Raw genomic sequence first — 19669 nt, 5'->3', positions numbered from 1 at the left:
AATGCATATTTCTGCACAACTAAAAAGCAAGTCAAAGCATGGTATGAATATTATTATTGTAATGTACTGAGGAGACTTACACAGGTAGGGTCTTAGTGACTTACACATGAAGGGCTTGACACTGCTGTGGATGTGTTTATGTTGCTTGAGGCCTGAAGACGTTGCAAACGTCTTGCCACAGTCAGAGCAGGCATGGGCACGTGCACCGACATGCTGCGAGCGAATATGCCTCTGTAGGTTACTGGGGTCTGTGAACACCTGCTGGGGAAAGGAACACACATACGGAGGGGAGTTACTATCTGCTTCTGCAAATCCGCTGGGAAAGAAGAGGCATGTGGAAACTCACGCACACAAAAAAAAGAAAGTTCACTTATCAACGATCCCCTCCAAAAGTCATGACTTTACCTTTGAGCAGTTTTCACATTCGTAGTGCTTGCCGCTGTCATGCGACATCTGATGCCGGATCAAGTTTGATTTCCAGTTGAAGGCCTTGGGACACTGATCGCACTTATATTCCCTTTCCTCCGAGTGGGACTGAGTGTGGGCCTCCAGGCTGAAGCAAACACAAACCAGAAATCAACGACGGGCTCATCGGGTCACAGAGAACCTTGTTTTACATTTCATGACTGTTAGTCGCCACCGGTTCTCTGCATCTATAAAAGGTCTGGACGGTCACAGGAAACCCCTGCAGAGTTTATCCTGGGATTAAAAGTGCCTGCTACGTGCCTACCTCTGCACATCAGGGAAGACCTGGTCACACTCTTTACACTCATGCAGGCCGTGTGATGCGTGGAGGGGCCGCAGGTCTTGAGGTTCATGAGCTTTCAGGTCACTGTCCCCCCCTATACATGGGAGATAAGATGTAAGAAAAGGACACCTTGACTTTGAAGACATATTGTGGGAATGAATAACTTGTACACATATCGGTCCTTTATGGATTTTGCTGGGATCCTTCTTTCTCAACTAATGTCCTTTCAGGATTTTGCCCCAAACGTGTCCAAATATTCAAGTCTGGAGGTCTGTCTGCAGTCTGAACGTTGACTGTTCTATGCCTTAGATCATACTTGCAGTGCTGCAGGCACTGGACACTCAAATTACACCGCATGTCTTGTAACTGCATATAATAAATGCAGTATCATGGAAAGTTACGTTCTTCACTGCTCCGTATTACGCAGCTCTGCTCATTTGAGCTCAATCATCTCATGTCAGGAGAAAGATCATACATTATTTCCCTTCTTCTTCTTTTTTAAAAAAAAATGTCACCTTGTAGGCCAGTTTGTCGACTACTCCTTTAACCGTTAGCTTCACTGTGAGTTCAGTGTCTGCGGCTTATATGACTAGTTTCCCCTCCTCAGCCACTCATCCCTCCCGTCACTCGGCACCATGAAGTGCTTACAGCGGCATCAAACAGGCACACCTATTTAGGAAAAGTAATTCAAACCTGGGTTGAGGAAGGAGGAGGGGGGCATCCCACAGGGCTGCTTCTGGTGGTCCAGAAGCTGGTTGCGGGACTCGAAGTGCTGGTCACAATCCTCACAGCGGTACTGTCTTTCCTCTGCACAGTGGAAATTCAGAAAAATGATCATCTGGTGTGCTTAAATCAGTTCTGAGTACTGAAATGTTTCGAAAATGGAGAAAAGATTTGTTTGTGTGTGTGTAAAATGCAGACCATGAATGTCTGGAGCCATCGTGTCACATGGATACTCTTCAGCCTTCATGAAAAGAAGCAGCTCTTCACTGGGAAAGATCTCTCTGGTGACTTTGTAGAAGATCTGCAACACACACACACACAGACACAGTATATATTTATATTTTTCCTATTAAATCATGTGCATTTTACTTACAAGAGTCACACAAAACTGTGGGGAGGAACATGTCATTTTATGTAATAAACTGGTCGTTCCTGGTGTCCTCAAAATATTTTGCAGCTGCTTTCGCATCGACTCTTTTTTTCCCCTCTCTCTCACAACACCCAAATGTGGCAACGTTACCAAATTACAAAAGCAACAGAAGTCCGTAAGGGTAGCTCTTGGTACAGTACAAATATAAACATAAACACACAAATGGCCTCAGCTGTGTACATGATTGTCATACCACCAGCGCCACCACACCGGGCAGACGTATACATGAAAATACACACGCTTGTTAACTTGTAATTCATCATCATATGAGACATCCATCTTCAGGTATATGAATGAAAGTACTAACAACCACCCTGCAGAGTAAATACACTGTCTCATAAACACACACTGGTAAGATTATATTGGCCAGGAAGTGGTAAATGAATGTGTGGAAAGCAAGCACGCTAATTCGACAGCAAGCAAAACAAACAAGTTGTTTAAAAAATGTTCATTTAAGCATTTCGACTTCTCGCAGAGAAGTAAAACCACCTCCAGGTGTTCACTTTACTGCAAACGTCTTCCGTAGCCACCTTATTCAACTGCATCCAAACATATCTTATTTCATCTACAAAAGAGGAACGTTACAAAACAGACGAGTGAGTGTGTTCGGGGGGGGGGAGCTTTCAAGAATCAGCTGAGACTGCGGAGCTTCCGATGGATGCACAATAGCTTTTCTCTGTGAAACAATCACACATTGGGGTATTTTTGGTGTGCCCTGGATGTTTAGCGTGTCAGCTTCCTTTGCTGTGTCAACATGACAATGACGATAGAGGAATTTATTAGAAGTATAATTGGGGGGGGGGGGTTTCTGGGAAGTCACAGGTGGACCGCTCATGAAGGGAATTCCTGAAATTAATTGAACATCAGAGACAAAGTGGCTCAGCAGAAGGTTGGTCACAACACGGCTTGAGAGGTATTCTGTGGGTTATTTTATAATTGTATGAGCTATTGTTCTTACTCTAGGCTAAGGATGTAATGCTAAACACATCACTGCATTAGGGTAAAGGGAGCTCAGGACTTCTCGCATGCCAGTAAACTAAGAGTGTGATCGCTGCACAGTAGCTGATGTTGTTTTGTGGTGTCACAGAAGTATCATTAAAATTCAAGCATTAGAAAAACGTAAAAAAACTCCAAGAAAATCAGTGGGAAGGGAGCAGCCACTGTTGAGTCTGTGTCCCATTACAGGCTAGACCAGAGTCATTACAGCTGCCCAAAACAGGAGAGACTTATTTCTTATTAACCTCCAACTTTAATCCCCACATATTCCACTTTTATTGTATTTTATTTCCACTTTTTTTGCGAGGAAGGTTTTCATATGAGTTTATTGAAGCGCTGCGGAGAAAAGTTAGCCAGCGTCTTAGCGGGTTTGTTGGAGGGAAATAACAGTCCTAGCGAGCAGCAGCAAAGCTGAACCCCCACCGCTTCAACAAAAGAATTAAGGGAACTGAACTGTGAGGGTCCTTGATCCCTGACATTTTTCCCTTTAGCTTCTGTCTTTATCATAAACACACCAGCGTGTGGACACGGACAGTCCAACAAAGAGCCTCGATGTGTGTATGGACAAACACATAACAGCCCCTCACAGGCCATCACCCCTGCGAGGTCGCAAAAATATTGTGATTTGGGAACAATCACGGAGAAGCTCAGAGACATGTTGGTGGGCAGCGATTCCGCTCAGAGAGACTGATACCGAGGCTGATGCCGGAGGCCGTTTGGAAAGCTACCAGGGTGTGTAGTAAAACCTCAGCGATATACAGACAACTTACAAGCTCCTTTTTTTATAACAAAAAAACAGCCACACATGATAATGGTAAAATGCTACAATAAGAGCTGTCACATGATGAAGGAAGACATGCATCATTCTTTAGACCACACCAACGTTTTCATTCGTTTCTTCTGCCGCTGAGTCTTTCCTTTCTTTGAGGACTAAATCCCTTTACACAAAATACAAAAAATATTTATTTATTTTTTTCTATTTGTTTTTTTTCACGGTAGTTTAAGTACATACAAGCAGGAAAAAAGAGACTACGATTAGGAGGGAAATTCCTCCAACAGCTCCACCCCTCCCCTGAAGGTCCACACAGATAAACAGTGAAAACACCCACACACACCCACACACACACGCACACGCGCACGCACACACACACACACACACACACACACACACACACACACACACACACACACACACACACACACACACACACACACACACACACACACACACACACACACACACACACACACACACACACACACACACACACACACACACACACACACACACACACACACACACACACACACACACACACAAACAAATAGGCAGCAATTCACACCAAAGGAGGAGTCACAGTTTTTGATTCTTGGGGTAATTTTTAGCGCTTTATGGACGTACTAACAAACACACATCTGCTGCAAAATGGTGGCTGAAACAAATAAAACAAATAATAACCAAGAGCCAAGACAGCCAGGGTGCCTGAGTTCGTGCTGTGAGAACCTGCTGCTTCAGCACCAGTCGTTTCTTACCAACAATACAAACAGACATGAGTGCAGTAAAGACTCAAGAACATCTTGCATTTTCACATAAGGCTTTTTTTTTTTTTACTGAAGTTGATAAAAAAAAACATTGTATATTGAGTATTTATATATATATAGTTGACATTTTGTTTATGAATGATGTCTACTCTGTCTTTTCACACCCTCTCGCTGTCAAAGGGTACAACCATAAGAGGATCAGAGGCTACAATCGGACATGTTGTTACATTGACAGCATTAGTTATTGGGAGACCAAAGACAGTTACCCCCCACACACACACACACACACAATCCCCCCTCTGCAGGCTCTTTCCAGGAAGTGTGATTCTCTTACACTGTTGCGTCTGACTGCACTGGACGTTGCTCTTTACTCAAAAGCTTAAAATCAGTTCAGTTCAAATCTCAGACAGTTCAGCATTTAAAAACTGCTGCTTATGACTAAATCTCCAGGCTGGGCAATTCAAAACATTGAACAGAAATGTCCAGGCCATTGTTTGCTTGTGCTTGCTCGACTGTTGCACAACGGCAGTGTTATATGTCCACATGTGTTGCGCCTTCTCTGTAGTTATTACGGGCATGCTGCATGTACAGTATGTTTGGCAGCCGTCAACAATGTTTGGCTTCTAAACTAAACCATTACGTGAGTTGGATTGCAATAAAGAATGAAAGCACGCGATGTGCAGCAAATTGGATGAATATGTGATGAAGCCCACTGGACCGGCTTATGTCAGACCGATGCCACTTACCGAGGATGGCTTCAAAATTTATCTCGTGAGTTATAAACTTTGCATCTGTTTTATTGCCCTTTTCAGGTCTCTTCGTCTTCGAAAGTCATGATATAACATTTAACAACTTGAAAATGGAGATGCCATTAAGTTTTTATCCATGCAATTTCTAGTTGTGTGTATAAATAGACTTGAAGCTCCTCTCTGCACTAGAAGGCTTCATGCTGTTATTTCTGTGAGTTTACAATCAGCGCCAGAACGCTCGCTTGGTGAGTGGCCGTCACTTTTTTCTAATATACCCCCGAGCCACTTCATTGCACTCAATACTGAGTGAGAATCAATAAAGCGGATGAGATTAACACTCATATCCTTCTGTACTATCTTATGAAAGGCTCTTGAGGGTCTCGTTGGATGATGTTAATTACACTTTTAATCAATTCTCCATTCAGTTGAATCAGTGGAGTGAGAGAGCACAGTGGAGGGTTTTGAGGCGCTAATCGCCCTAATTATCTTAACGACAAAACATGCTGGTCGTGGAGGGATGCATGCAGACTGTCAGTGCTCAGACTACCCCGTACGGTGCATCAGAAATGACACATATCCTTAAGAGCTCATATTCAACTTAAATTGCAGGTCTTATTGTCAGTAAAAAAAGATTTAGCAATTACAAATTACACTTAGTGAATCTTGTGTGAGGTTGTAATTAAAAATGAAAATCTGTTTGTTATTTGCTTTTCTGCACTGAGCTGTTTTTATTAGTATGGGGCTAAATTCAGACCTGCCAGTTGTAGCACGCTGAACTCATTAAAGACTTCGGCGTGGTTCACAAACTGCGACACCTGCCATCTCCTTCCTCTCCAGTCTTTCCTCTTGCTTTCCACTCATCGCTGTCAAATACACAGAGCATTAAAACAGGAAAGCGTATAAAAAATATAAGCTTGTCCTTGTTGAATTTGGGATCAAGCAGATGAAAAAATACGCATGAACAGTAATGTTTGTCCACAATAAATGTTTGCCACTTTTTTCCCCCTTCATAATGAGAGTGTTGTTTTATGAGGTCAGATAGGTAACTAATAAAAAAAAAATTCGGCTTTTAGTTGATTTTTCCCCCCTTTTTTCAGATTCTGTGCAGTTGCTTTAACATGGCCAATGAGGAAAAAAAATAGATAAAATGAAAGCGAAAGAGAGCTGAGAAGGAAAAACGGAATCTTTAACGGTTTCTCCAGTGAGGAAAAAAAAACAGAAAAGAAAAAGGCGCTTGTCTCAGCCATTCACTTCGCTCTCACTCCCCTGTTCCCCAGAGATTGGTCATAAAGTTTTATGATAAACAGAACTGGGTCAGAAATAAGAGGATGGAGGCTAGTTTTACTCTCGCACTGGCAGAGCTTGAACACTGCTTGAAAAAACCCAGGACCAAATAACGAGCAACACACCTGGAAATTGCTTGTCATTGCAGGACAGTGTCTTAAAATAAATCGTGTGACAAATCGTTTCTGTCTGATGGCATGAGACATTTTTCTTTTAATTCGTGTCTGAGGGAAGATTTAGCAGGACGGGGGAGTGTTTAAGCTGCAGGCGGCTCTGTCAGGCTCCTCTGTGGAAATCTGGAGATGGGCTGCGTCGTACAGCATGTGGCGAACGCGTAATATGTGGTCTCAGGCTGGGTTTAGACTCAGCACTTCTCATTTGGACTCAGGTACCGCGGGCTTTAACATTTCCAGCTCAGAATGAGGAGCGTGGGGAGTCATCTGAACCGCAGTGAACAATTCTAAATCCTCGTGCACATGCAGACACACGGGCACTTGGTGGTGTGTGCACACACTTCACAGACATAATGAAAAGCTTGACACACTCCCATCGAGTCAACTCGCATAAATGTCTTGTGCACACTTGGACACAGGTAGCCCTCATGGACACACACACACACACACCGTTCCAACAACTCACAGCAACTTTAAGAGACCACCACCCCCCCAGATTAAGTCTATTCAATTTAAACATACAGACAGGCATTGTGAGAGGCTACAGTGTTTTCAAAAACACACCGATGTTGGCCGGAAGGCTTAAAGACAGGACATTGTCCTGTGTTGTGACAGTGTGTAATACTTAACAATCACCTCATCATAGCCATGTCTGTGACCTGTCGGAGCCTTACACAGCTAACCAAGCAGAACCACAGTGTTGACAGCGAGTCACACCTCACGTAGAGGGCAGCTCAGGGAAGCTCTCCGCTCGTTTGTCTCTGTGTCTGTTACAAGAGCGTGAGCGTAAGTACGTCTGGGAAACGTCTCCTCTTGTTTCGCATTCCCTTAAGAGGAAGTTCCTCAGCTGAATGATCTCTGTTTTTTGTTTCTTTTTTTTAATGAGAAAAGGGATGATGAGGATGAGGCTTGTTTCTAGTACTAAGTTTATTAAGTCGTTAATCAAATGATCTCAGTGCAAAAACAAGCCAAAAGCATCATCTAAATAATCTGTTCTGTGTTAAATGTTTCTAATTTAAATAAGCAACCAAAGTGCTTGGAACACATCACTAAAAGGCACTGCAGGGAAATGCAGTTCATGGAAAGATTGCAAAGGATGACACCCAGTGAGTAACCTTGATGGACCACCGGTGAGAAGTGGTGACAACCATGCACGCTAGATTACGCTGTATTTATCCGGGTCAAGCAATGGTATGCTGCGCACACGCGTCAAATAAAGTTTAGGCTCTTGTCTTTCTGCCTCTCTGTGTGCTTCTGGCTATGGGATTACTGAGTTGAACGGACCCCCATGTGTGCAGCACGCAACTCTCTACAGCCAGGTGAGCAGCAAAAGGTCTGTGGCATTCCTGGCATATCTGAGTGTTTATATCGCAAGCGTGACAGGGAAGTGTGTGGAACTATCATCTCTGCCGGCCTCCTCTGATCGTGCCCTGTGGTCTTTGCACAGCAGAAGCCAGGACACAATTACAGAAGGAAAACATGCACAGATAGCGAGGAGTCTCTGCAGTGCAGCATGGGAGAAGAGATATGTGTGTGTAAAGCCAAGGCAAGGTGGGCCAACTGCTTAAGGGCCTATCTGACTTGGATCACAATAACACCTTTTAACACAACAGCATGCAGGCATGACAGCTAAATGTGAGAAAAGAAAGGGGGCTGAGTAGAGCTTAAAAGCTTGATTCACTCTGCCAGGCACCAAGATTCAGAAGAAACATCACCATTTGGGAATTTAAAATCAAACCATCAAAATGTTTTTCCTCCCTCTTGTTTCTTTTCTTTCTTGGGCTCATATTGCTCTTGTGTTGAGGAGTTCTGTCTCCACGTACCTGTTCATCTATCTGGCACGCAGTCAGGTTGTGCTGTGTGGCCGTAGGGGCAAACTGGATGTGCTTCAGCCAGCTGCCTATATCTGGTTTGCTGGCATCCACGCAGAATTTTACATGGCCCGACCCATCCAGGATCTGCAGAGAGAGAGAGCAAAAAGAGAGAGATCAGACTTTGATCAGTATCAGACCAGGTTACTGTGTCCAAACACCGCCTAACCGCAAACCTCCCACTGAGAAATACCAAACGCTAGAGACCAATCTGTGGAGAAACACACACACTCACACACACAAAGGAAAGAGACACACACATATACATGGGCACATAATTACATTATCAGTCATTTGTAAGGATACATTTGGATATATAAAAACAATAACAAAAGCTTCTGAAATTAATTACACATCTATGACTTTTTTAGATTTTCCAAAATATTGTAATTGGATTATCAGTAATAACAATATAAATTCTACTGGTGTATTTTTAAGACACAAGAATAAATCAATACCAGCACAAAACCCAACATGAATAGATGATATAAAACATAAAGAAATCACCATTATTGGTATTCCACAAACTGATTTTTTAAAATAAATTTTTATGGTTTGTTTTTGTTATTATGAAGTAGTATGATTTATTTTTGGTTCACAAATAACAATAAACAAAAGAAAACAGCAAAAATGACAAGAAATAAATCAACTGGCCTTTTATAAATTCAAACAATTTTCTATTTAAATTGACTGAAGCTGACATTTGAATTTGCAGCTGAAAAATTATAATTGTAAACTATTCTAATTTTACAGCAATAATAATAATATTTTATTATTATTATTATTATTATTATTATTATTATTATTATATGCTTTGCCCACAATAGCAGCACAATTCTGCACTTTGAGTAGAAAATTACAATAAATATAAAATAAGTTAATTTTCTCATTAGTTGACTTTCAAACCACATATGCTTAATTTCTACTCGGAGTATTGCATATGACATTGTTTCAAGGTGTTAATATTTCCAACATGTATTACAGTGCAGCTGTAAACTTTACTGGGAAACAAATCAATTGCAGGAAACCGCAAGTGATAAGAATTATAGAGACAAGCCGATTGTTAGGATGCAAAACAGAATCTCTTTCAGGGTCACAAATCTGCCTTTTCTGTCTTTGTATTGCGTTGCCCCTGAATAAATATTTAGGTTTTCCGAAGCCCATTGTCCGGACTAACGCACGCACCCCGCACACCAGCCTGTCTGTCTGATGTTTCAGGAGAGAGACGCACTTTGAAATCATCGGCGACAAACGACAAAACGATGCGAGTTATTTTCCTCTCTTTTTCTTTTAAATTGCGCCCATAAAAGCCAACTTTTATATACATTTTCTTTACTTTAAAAATAAAAGTATGATTAATCTTACCGTTGAAAGTCGTGTAAAAACGCACGTTGCGATGACAACGGGCTCACTGAACTGACCAAAAAGTGATGAAAACTCCAAAAAAAAAAAAAAAGTAACTCAGAAAACGAAGGGAGAAATTAGAAAGTCAGAAATAATAAAACCTTTTTTTCTTCTTTCTAAGGCGCGTAGGTCCGATGTGTGAGCGCCAGGGCGGCTGTTATTTCTGCGTGTGTGCGGGTCTCCGGTCCGCGCACCGCCGTCAATTCACCGAGGACGAGACACCGGACGGCTTGTAAAAGTAGATCCTCTCTCCGTGTTGTCTCTCAGACAGCGCTCTCTCTGTAATGTTCCTCTCACTGTCCTGCAGGCATCGCGGGACGAGACTAAACCCCCCTCTGGCGCATCCACTTGCTCCCAACTTTTCCCTGCGCGTAGTTCTGCTCGTCTCCTGTCACCCCTCCTGTCCTGACCAGGTGTCCTAGCAGCCATTCAACTTTTCATTTTTCTCTTCCTGTCTCCCCCCTCCTCCTCCTCCTTCTCCTCGGGCAGTCGGGATGTGTCGTCTATAGTGACAACGCGGAGATTCAGGGGTTGGTTTAGATTTCAGGGCATCGCCTCCTATTTTGTCCAGTTTGCGTGACGTTTCTCATTCACGCATTTAGAAGATAAAGAGAATCCTTCCTGCGCGTCCATCCAGTTTCCCCCAAAAGAAAGACAGAGACTCCTCTCTGCAGTAAATGTTAAAGTGACAGGGGTCCGGGGCTGGGAGAGGGTGAGCGGGGTCAGGCAGAGGTCGAGATGGGGCTTCTGAAGGGATGAAAACACACACACTCTCGAGCCACCGTGAGCATCAAAGCGGAGCGCTAAAGCCTCAATTATGGTTCCGCGTTAAATCGACGCACGTAGCCTACGGCGTAAGTTACGCGGCGACGAGCACGGTACGCCGTAGGCTCTGCGTTGGTATAACGCGGAACTATAAATCAGCCTTAAAGCTCCACGTGTTCCCGAACTTTTTTCACAACATGCAGCGCCCAACCCGCTTCAACTATTTTACCACATTATTAACTCGCGAATCTATTAGAATTATCTGTTCACTTAGGATTTGTTTTCAGATCGGAGTTGCATTTTTTTTGCAGGAGGCGTGCGTAAAAACTAATATATAAAATAAAATGAATCTATAATAAAAATCGAACACTTTGCCCATTTTTTAGAAATGACTGCAACCGCTGACCGTCATGTTTCTGATGAGCAGCTCCAGGAAAAATCCATATGAGCGAGCAGATGTCCATATGTTGGTGACATTTAGAGACATTGTCCGAATCATCGATTTTTTTCTGACCTATGAAATATAAACCACTCACACAAAACCAAGCGTAAAAGGGACTTGATTTTATTGTGATTCTTTTCTTTCTTTTTTTTCTCCAAATTATCACATTTCCACCTTTTATATAGAAACATAAACGGATTACTGTGGAGTTTCGTTTTATTTGTATTTTTTATTTTAGTGTTAATTGCTCCCACTTCTTGTGCACCTGCTCTGAAAAGAGCCCGAAAAGAGGACGCAAAAAAAAAAAAGAAAAAATGTCGCACATTCTAATTTCCTGAGGGTTTTCCTGAAATTTTAAATTCTAAAGCAGGAGGGCTGATTATGTGAAGAAACGAGCAAGGGTATGGGATAATAAGCGGAGTTTATTAGGCAGCCCATAAAGCCAGAAAGGACAGGGCTTTGGCTGATGAGAGCAGATGATGATGGATAACTGCTCACTCTGTGACATTGACCTTCCATCCCAGATAATGCCCATTGTTTTACAAAATCGCGGAGCAAAATGTGCAGGAAGGACAGGAAAAATCATGTGTAAATAAGGCAGGACCCCGCCACCGATTCCCATCGTCTCGCACTTCTTGAGAACTGAGGAGAGACCCCGGTCCGCCCGGTCATTGATTTCCTGCCTCTCCTCGACTTGTCCATTGTTGGAACCCTTTTTAATTTAGCCATAAATTGGGAAAGCTCAAGTCGAATGAGCTGTTCTATTTTCTTCCTGTCAGGATGAGGGATTTGTTTTATGATGCATTGTGTATTAAATACAAGTAATCTGGGAAAGTGATTGCTCCACGGCCTCTCCGAGTCTGATCGAGGATTCTGATAGGAAGAAAGGTTTCACAGGTTTGTTTTTTTTTTCTGGAAAGGAGGAAACGTCTGAAAAATAAAATAAAATAAGAAAAAAAAAAGACAAACACGCGCAGTTCGTGATATGATCGGGGGAAGAAGTGGGATAGCAGAAGCTGGACCCCCTCGGCCTGGCCACACGGACAGCTGCTGCGCTTCTCGGCCTGGCCAGCAGATGGCGTGCTCAACTGAACGGAACTTTTGAAACAGTTCTGAGTTGCATTTGAACATGTCAAAAGGCAATGCGATACACCGGACACTGATTGGATTAAATGTGCTGCTGTTCTGAAGAAAATATTGAACTTAATCATCAAACCCAGAAAACAAAGTTTGATTCTATGAACTAGACTTTAACTTTAGGGCTTAAATCTCTTTTAATGAAACTGGATGGACTTGGACATCTTCGTATTATCTCCAGAGATGTAACCAATATAAACAGCTTTGCAAGTAGAGATTAGATGTCTGGATACAAAAACCACCACCAAATGAAGAAAGTAGCCTAAGTTCCTGCATTAAAAGAAAAAAAGAACAGTCATATCTCATTTTGTAAAAGGCTCTATCTTTCTGACTTACTATAATAGTAAAGGTGTTTTCTTTCTTTTTTTCTTTTTGTCTGTATGAACTGCAAGTGGCAAACATCTACATAAAGGCGTCAAATTAGATGGGACATGAAAGATCCAGCTGTAGCTATGTGCTTGAATATTGAATATGTAATCACACAACGAGCGGCTATCAAGCCCTTGAAGACCGATGGGGTGAATTTAAAACGCTTGTTCAATTAATAAACCGCGAGAGTGATTTGCTGGGCCTATAGCTCTAATTCATATTTGTTTGAGCAATCTGCCACAAACACTATTCAAGCGTGCTTAGATGAAATAGATCTGTTTTATCTGAATTATGCCATGCCTTTGTCATAATGATTGTGACGTGCTAAATAGCGGTGTGGAAAAGCTGTTTATCAACAAATTACAAACCAAACAGGCTTCAGGGTTTGTTAGTTCCCGACTATATCATGCTACACAGCATTTCATACTTGTTTAGGGTACTTTAACAGCATTCCGCAGCCTGATAATGCTGGTGTTCAGGATTGAAAGTGCTTTGAAATTCTTAAAATGGGGTTGAATGGCTTAATGGGTGCATGCTTATATTGCTTGCGGCTTTCTTGTTTATTTTAGGGGCTCAGTCATTGCCGCCGATCCTTAAACAAATGTAGAGAATTTCTGTTCTGAAATAGTTTCATATTTTACTTGATCTGAGGTTGAGTCTCTCAGGCCAACACAGGCCTGTCTTTCTTTTTTTTTTTTTTTAAATGCTCTGGATGACTTTATAGCAATATTTATCTAGTCTGAAAAGTGATTTGGGATCTGCCGCTTTAGTCCAGAGGCATGTGGATTCAGATGGGACAAGCTGGAGAAGAGGGGGATTCCCGTGTGGGTTGCAAACTGATTCCACCGAGCGCGCTGCGGAGCCAGCCGCTGCAGCCGAGGGGCCACATGGAAACACTGGGAAGGCCTGTGTGGCGCATTCCTGCACATCCTCCAGGAGAGCGGAAAGAAAAGAAAAAAAGAAAAAGACAGAGAGAACCGAAAGAAAGAAAATATAGCAGCCAAATCCACATGAAATAGTTCCACCATTCATGTGGAGACCTCCTATTGACACCGACGCAAAGCTGCATTAAGTCTCCATCATGGGTCTGTATACACACGGCCCCCTGTGCATTTTATTTTGCTTAAATGTGGGGCGACTTGACAAGGTGGTGGGAACTTATTCAAAGCTCAAACGAGCGGTTAGCCTTCGGTTAGGCCATAATACAAGGCCCTGCAACTTTTTCTTCAATTAGCACATCCATCAGACATTAGAGCACACAATATATTGAGTTTGCAGATTCAGGACCTCTATATTACAAGACAGACAAGGTATCCATATATCCCAATTAGCATTAAAATACAGCAGAGGAAATGAAAGGAGAAAATGTAAATAAGAAATTTCCTTGAGTCTGGAAGTAGGCCCGTTGTGAGCGGCGTGTTAATCTCCACCTCAGTAATTTGGTTCTGCGGGAGAAGACAGAAGCCCTGCTGCTGTGCCCTGCACTTCATAAATCACTGCTTTATGTGGACAAGGTCAGCACCCCCTTCTCCACCACGCTCTCCCGCCTCCCTCTCACTCTGCCGGCCCCTCCCGGACCCTCCGCCATGTTTACCCGGCCGCCCGGGGGCTCTCAGGACCAGACCAGCTCACTTCTAATTACTTTGGATTATTTTCATTTGCCGGGGGTCAGCCAGGCATTCCGGCAGAGAGGGAGAGAGGGACGATTTCTTGACAAATTCTGTGGCCTGTCAGGAACAAGCCTGACGTGTTTGCTGAATTAGCAGGCGGTCATTTTTGTTTTCGAGCACTGTCTGTTCTTGCTTTTGACAGCTCATAAGGCACTCATAACATATGCAGGTAGCAAAAAATAGATTTTTTCCAACATGGAAAGATGAGTTCATTTTTAATGTAATGTCTGAATTTGTACCCTTAAGTTGTTTAATCAGTTTTAAGCAATAAACAATCTTCATTACTGGAACATTACCAGTACACTGACCTCTAAAGTTGGATCATCACCTGGAATGATGTTAACAATTCCTCTTGCAAAGTGAAAAAGAACCTCTCCAAACACCTGATCTGCCACTGGCACTGCTTGTAATAATTAGCATTAATAATTCTTAACAAAACTGCATGCGAACAAAAAGTAGCAACAAGTCTACCGCTAAAAAGAGAACAGGCCGTTCACGTTTCACATCCTCTAAAAACAGAACATGTGAAAGTCTGACTTAATATGAATAAAATGAGACAAAACTGCAGAATTTGAAAGTTGAAAGTGGCAGCCACATTCCAAAGTCAGGATGGATGAGGCTTGTCTGTCTTTCTGAGTCGGAATTCCAGCTTTACAGAAGGTTCCTGTTGAACTTGCAACTTAGAAGTACAAATAGAGTAACCGAGACATGATGCCCAGCACAGAGATGCAATAGGGAATGTGGTGCTTTTCTAATATTACATTGCAGGGCTGTTTCCAGCTTTTTTGGGGGCCCATGTCTTGTCAAACTATAGAGGGTATTCTGGGATTTCAAACACTTTATGATGATCAATGCCAATGCATTAATTTGATACACTATAAGAGAAAATAGGACTAGATTAGTAACTTTAAAATTAAAATTAAAATTGAGCTAATAAATAGAATAAACCTAGCTAGCTAAAATACATGTTGTTGATGCTAAATGAGGTAGGATGTTGGTGTACTAGGCTCATCGTACTACTCCAAAATTGTGACTTTGAAATCTTGAAAATTTAACAGTAAAACCCCAGAATTGATGACTTTACAAATGTTAGAATTTACAAGGTAATCTTACTTCTTCACAAATACTATATATTGAAGCTGAGTTTGTTGCTTGGGGGTCCTCTAGTGGGGTTTCTATGCATCTGCAAAGTCTGCACATAGGAAGAAACAGTTCCCTTATTCTATTAACAACAGATACATTTAAAAAAGGAGAAACAAACTTTACTTTCTTACAAAATAAAGAAAGGCTGTAGCAAAAGCAAAGGTTTTCAATAACAAATTGCACACATAGGATCAGTGAAACATGTAGCAACTGAGCAGGATGAAAGTGGCTTTGAATGGTTTCTTAAACCAGGATGCTCTTGATTGTGTTGAAGTTACACTGTGACCAGGCTTTGCAGCAGCAGCAACAGCAGCACACTGGCTGGTGGGATTATGATGGTGCACAATTCTTTGTATTATAAAGACAACTGGGCAACTTTATGTGTGACCATGTTTAGCGGAGCAGAGGTTAGAGTGCAGTTGAAGAGAGTTGGTGATCTTTAAGCGGCAAGGCGAGGGAGGCGAGGCTGGTGGAAGCGATGTACACAGAGTAGTACAGGCTGTGATAATCACAGACACTTCCTCTGCTGAGCCTCTGCACACAGGGCCACACTGTATGTGGGCTTTGGGGTGCGATAAAGCTGCACAAGTGTCAAAGGTCACGTTTTTGAAGCATAAATTCAGCATGCCCACGACTCCTATGAGCATGGGACGGACTGGAAACTTAAACAACTCAACCCCCCCCTCCCACTCCCCCCCAGTCGTTCAGGGGAGAAAGAGGGTGGTAATTAGAGCATGTTGCCTTTTGCCGCGGGGAGAACAAATTGGCTCTAAAACGCTCATAGATATCATCTTTAAAAGAGCTTTTTATGTACGAGAGGTGAAGTGGTATGCAACTGAACACGGCACTTCAGATGTTCAAGTGTCACACATTCATTACATTTATTGAGCTCTCTTCTCACGTTTAAAGCCAGGGCTCAGTTGTAATACTGTGACAACCTGCTTTTCATATACCGTGTCCAATTGGAAGGCTAATATTTTAATGTTCCTGGATATCAGACAAAGACGATACACTTGCTCACTGTGATAGAAGAACTTATCTGCCATGTCAGCTCAGTATACAGCACACGACGAAGCAGGATGTTAGAGAAAAGACTACTGGTATCACATTTATGAAAAAAAAAACAGTCAAAGTTTAAAACCAAGAGGTCGATTGTGACCGCGTTACAACTGGCACATTTCTATGGAATAAATAACAAAGATTTTAACATTTTTGTTAAAAGCTCAACAACAACAGCAGGTTACTCCCAAATACCTCTGAGACTTTTGTACTTTTATATTAACCTGTTGTAAAAACCCAACTATCACTAAAGGTTGACTATTGATCAGCTTTGCTCACTGGATTGAAGAAACATAACCCTCATGTAGAGGCCAGCTTGAACTGAGGCATATTGCTGGATTTCCTCAAACGTTTATACTTTTTGTCCTTCTGGAACATTTGTATTGACTAAAAGTCATGACTTTCATTCATTATACAACACCATATTTATTCTTTAGCCGATTGTTGTGTGCTTTAGACTTGCTGCCTTTCTTTTGACATTCTGTTCACAAACAGATGTCCTCACATTTCTTTTTTAGAATTTGCCGAGATAACTAATATCAGATATCAAATATAATAATCTATTGTTCATTCAGTGTTGCAAAGCTGAGATGCCAGATTTAGAAAAACAAGCCCAAACCACAATACTACATCACCATGCTTTACAGGTTGGTTTGGGTTCTGCTCTTTGCGTTGCTTACCAATCTTTCAAACATAACTTCTCTCTGTTAAACCCTTTTTGTCTTCTAACACCCCCCCCCCCCCCCCCCCATTAAAAACAAACAAAAAAAAAATCATACATATTTTTGTGAAGTTTGGACCTATAAAAATCTTACAAAAAACTATAATAATAACGTAGCTCCACTCACGCTGTCGTCGTATTCGCTGTAAACGCCTGATTATAATTTCACCTTCGTGCTAAAGGCTAACCCCAAAGCTTGCCACCCACTCATATGGAATAGTGGATTATTCAAAAATGTTCCCCATGTAATAGTTTTGTGTCATTTGCTGGTTTTGAAACTTTGTTTGAAAGGATTCACTGACTTCAACCACCCCTGTGTGGACATGATTAAAGTCAGGATAAACTTGGGAAACAACAAATCAGTTGCAACAACCGTAAGATGAGTGCAGACAAGTTGAGCAGCTCACTCACAATGCAGGGACATGGAGTGTCTCCCATTTAAGGCTTCACTGGCTTTCAGTGGCATCAAAGAGGCCCCTGAGTTAGACTGGGATTATATTTAACCGGGGAGCTTGTTGCACTGCCGAGTACAGGGCACATGCTGATGCTGCTGCCAGCAGACCATGCTCCTGGCATCTCTCTCATCCAAAGCTCTCATTAAAATGTGGCTTGGGCACAATTTCTTCTGGGAACACACACGGTATAATGCATGGACACACAAGAAAACACATAAACACCCACACGAGAAGACATCCCCCACCAACAAAAGGAAACATTATTGTCATATACTGCAGTTATGACAGCTCATTGATGCATTTTATTTTTTCCTCGAGTGCTCACTTTGTCATAGTTTAAACTATTTTTTTTCCCCTTTCCTCTCTTAAAATTGTCATCCCTGCTAAAAATAAGCATGAGGTTTGGTAATTTCATATGCGATTTGGCAATTCATTTCATATATTTGCAGAATGACATGTAATCAAAGTTATGCTTGCAAAGACAAACATAACTATACTCTGCTTTGATGAGTTGCATGACAAAAAAATGCACAATAAGTTCATGTGCATATTGAATTAACTCAAATACAGAAATATTGTGACAGTCTATGCTGTTTTTAAGCCAAAGATAATAATGAATAATCACTCTGACCTAATCCATGGAAACTTGTGAATCTAAAAGCATAATGTAAGATATCCATCAAGAGTACTTCACATTTGTGTATATACAATCTATATTGAGGGTCAAATCAGAGATAATACAACTCACTTGGCACCTGTCAGTAGGGAGACTTGATTTGAACAGATATGTTCATCGATACCCCCCACCCCCCCCACCAGGTTTATTCAATTTCAAACCAATCAGTCCAGTGTCATACACTTTTGGGTTAATATTCTAACCGTGAAGTCCAGCACTAGGTGAAGATAAATCAGCTTTTATGATGGGTTGTTATGGTTTTTATTGCGCAGGGGTTGTGAGGGACTGATTTGGGGATCAATCACCTGCAGGTGTCTGCCCTGGGCCGGGGTGCTGTGAGGATCGATTGAGGATCTAGAGCTCTGGTGATGGAATACAGGTGCATTTGTGTGTGAGAGAGTGTGTGCATTGAGAATGGGTGCAGCTGTAAGATATGTGTATTAGTTTATGAAGGTGAGAGAGAGACAGAGAGAGCGAGAGAGCGAGAGAGAGACAAAGTGATGAAGGTGTGTATGTGAATGCTTCAGAGACAGAGAGGAGATATATCTACAGCTGCAGCAGTGATGAAGAGCTGCTGGACTATGACCAGACCATCTCAGCTCATATTGGAGTCTCCCCTCTTCTTCCCCCCACCCACGCTCACTCCCAATCCACTTCTTTATCTAGGTGGCACTTTGGAAAATCTCATTGTCACACAACATTTAACAAAGACAAAAATCTCCGTCAGGCAGCTGGAGATGACTGGCCTGACAAGCCAGTGTGCAGAGTATTCCTCATACAACCTCTTTCACTATTTTCTTGCGTGTTTTCTCTTGGGAGAGGCCGGTAATGTGGGCAAAACTCCGCCAAGACACACAAACAAGTATGTGCATATATGCCTATGCACCCATCACCACGCAGATGCATTAGTCACTCTGAAGTTTGTCAGTTCAGTTTTCTCTCCCTCTTCTCCTTCCCTGTATTCAGTGTTGATGCACATTCAACAACTCCACCGACCGTCCAGCGGCTGCTTCCTCTGTGCTGTCAGCGGAGCCCGGCTGAAACAAAGGACGCGGAGAACGAGGCCTACGGTTTCTGAATCAGAGGAAGTTGGTACTGATTACGCTGCCACTGAAGAAGCATTCCGATCCTGTTAAACCGTACGCTGGCAGCCAACGGCAAACCGCGCAGCAATGCACTGAGGCACTGCGCAAAGGCAGTGAACCACAGCCCCACCCTGCTGCGCCCTCTGTCTACCCAGGACTAAAATCTGCACTCTTTTCACTTCTTACCTCCTTTGTCACATCACTACTCTTATTTCATACTAGTCTCT

The 19669-nt window shown here is 42.3% G+C and overlaps 1 protein-coding gene across 11 annotated transcripts in view; it reads right to left on the bottom strand.

The window, feature by feature from the left end:
- Window positions 1–19669, bottom strand: part of mecom (MDS1 and EVI1 complex locus) — a 137381-nt gene that overhangs the window by 16786 nt on the left and 100926 nt on the right. For 3 of the 11 annotated variants that reach the window (XM_061719138.1, XM_061719139.1, XM_061719144.1), the window contains exons 3-8: window positions 8469–8603; window positions 1670–1772; window positions 1442–1555; window positions 731–842; window positions 406–553; window positions 81–261 (exon numbers count right to left, since the gene is read on the bottom strand). In XM_061719138.1, coding sequence (XP_061575122.1) covers window positions 81–261; window positions 406–553; window positions 731–842; window positions 1442–1555; window positions 1670–1772; window positions 8469–8603 — 793 coding nt within the window. Of the gene's footprint in view, window positions 1–80; window positions 262–405; window positions 554–730; window positions 843–1441; window positions 1556–1669; window positions 1773–8468; window positions 8604–9881; window positions 10571–19669 lie in introns of those variants that run through there. The other 8 variants (XM_061719142.1, XM_061719143.1, XM_061719146.1 and 5 more) reach the window with 5 other exon arrangements.

Source organism: Cololabis saira, chromosome 4, assembly GCF_033807715.1.
Source record: "Cololabis saira isolate AMF1-May2022 chromosome 4, fColSai1.1, whole genome shotgun sequence".
Lineage (NCBI taxonomy): Eukaryota > Metazoa > Chordata > Actinopteri > Beloniformes > Belonidae > Cololabis > Cololabis saira.
The sequence above is the reverse complement of the archived record's forward strand: the minus strand, read 5'-3'. Positions and strand labels throughout refer to the sequence as shown.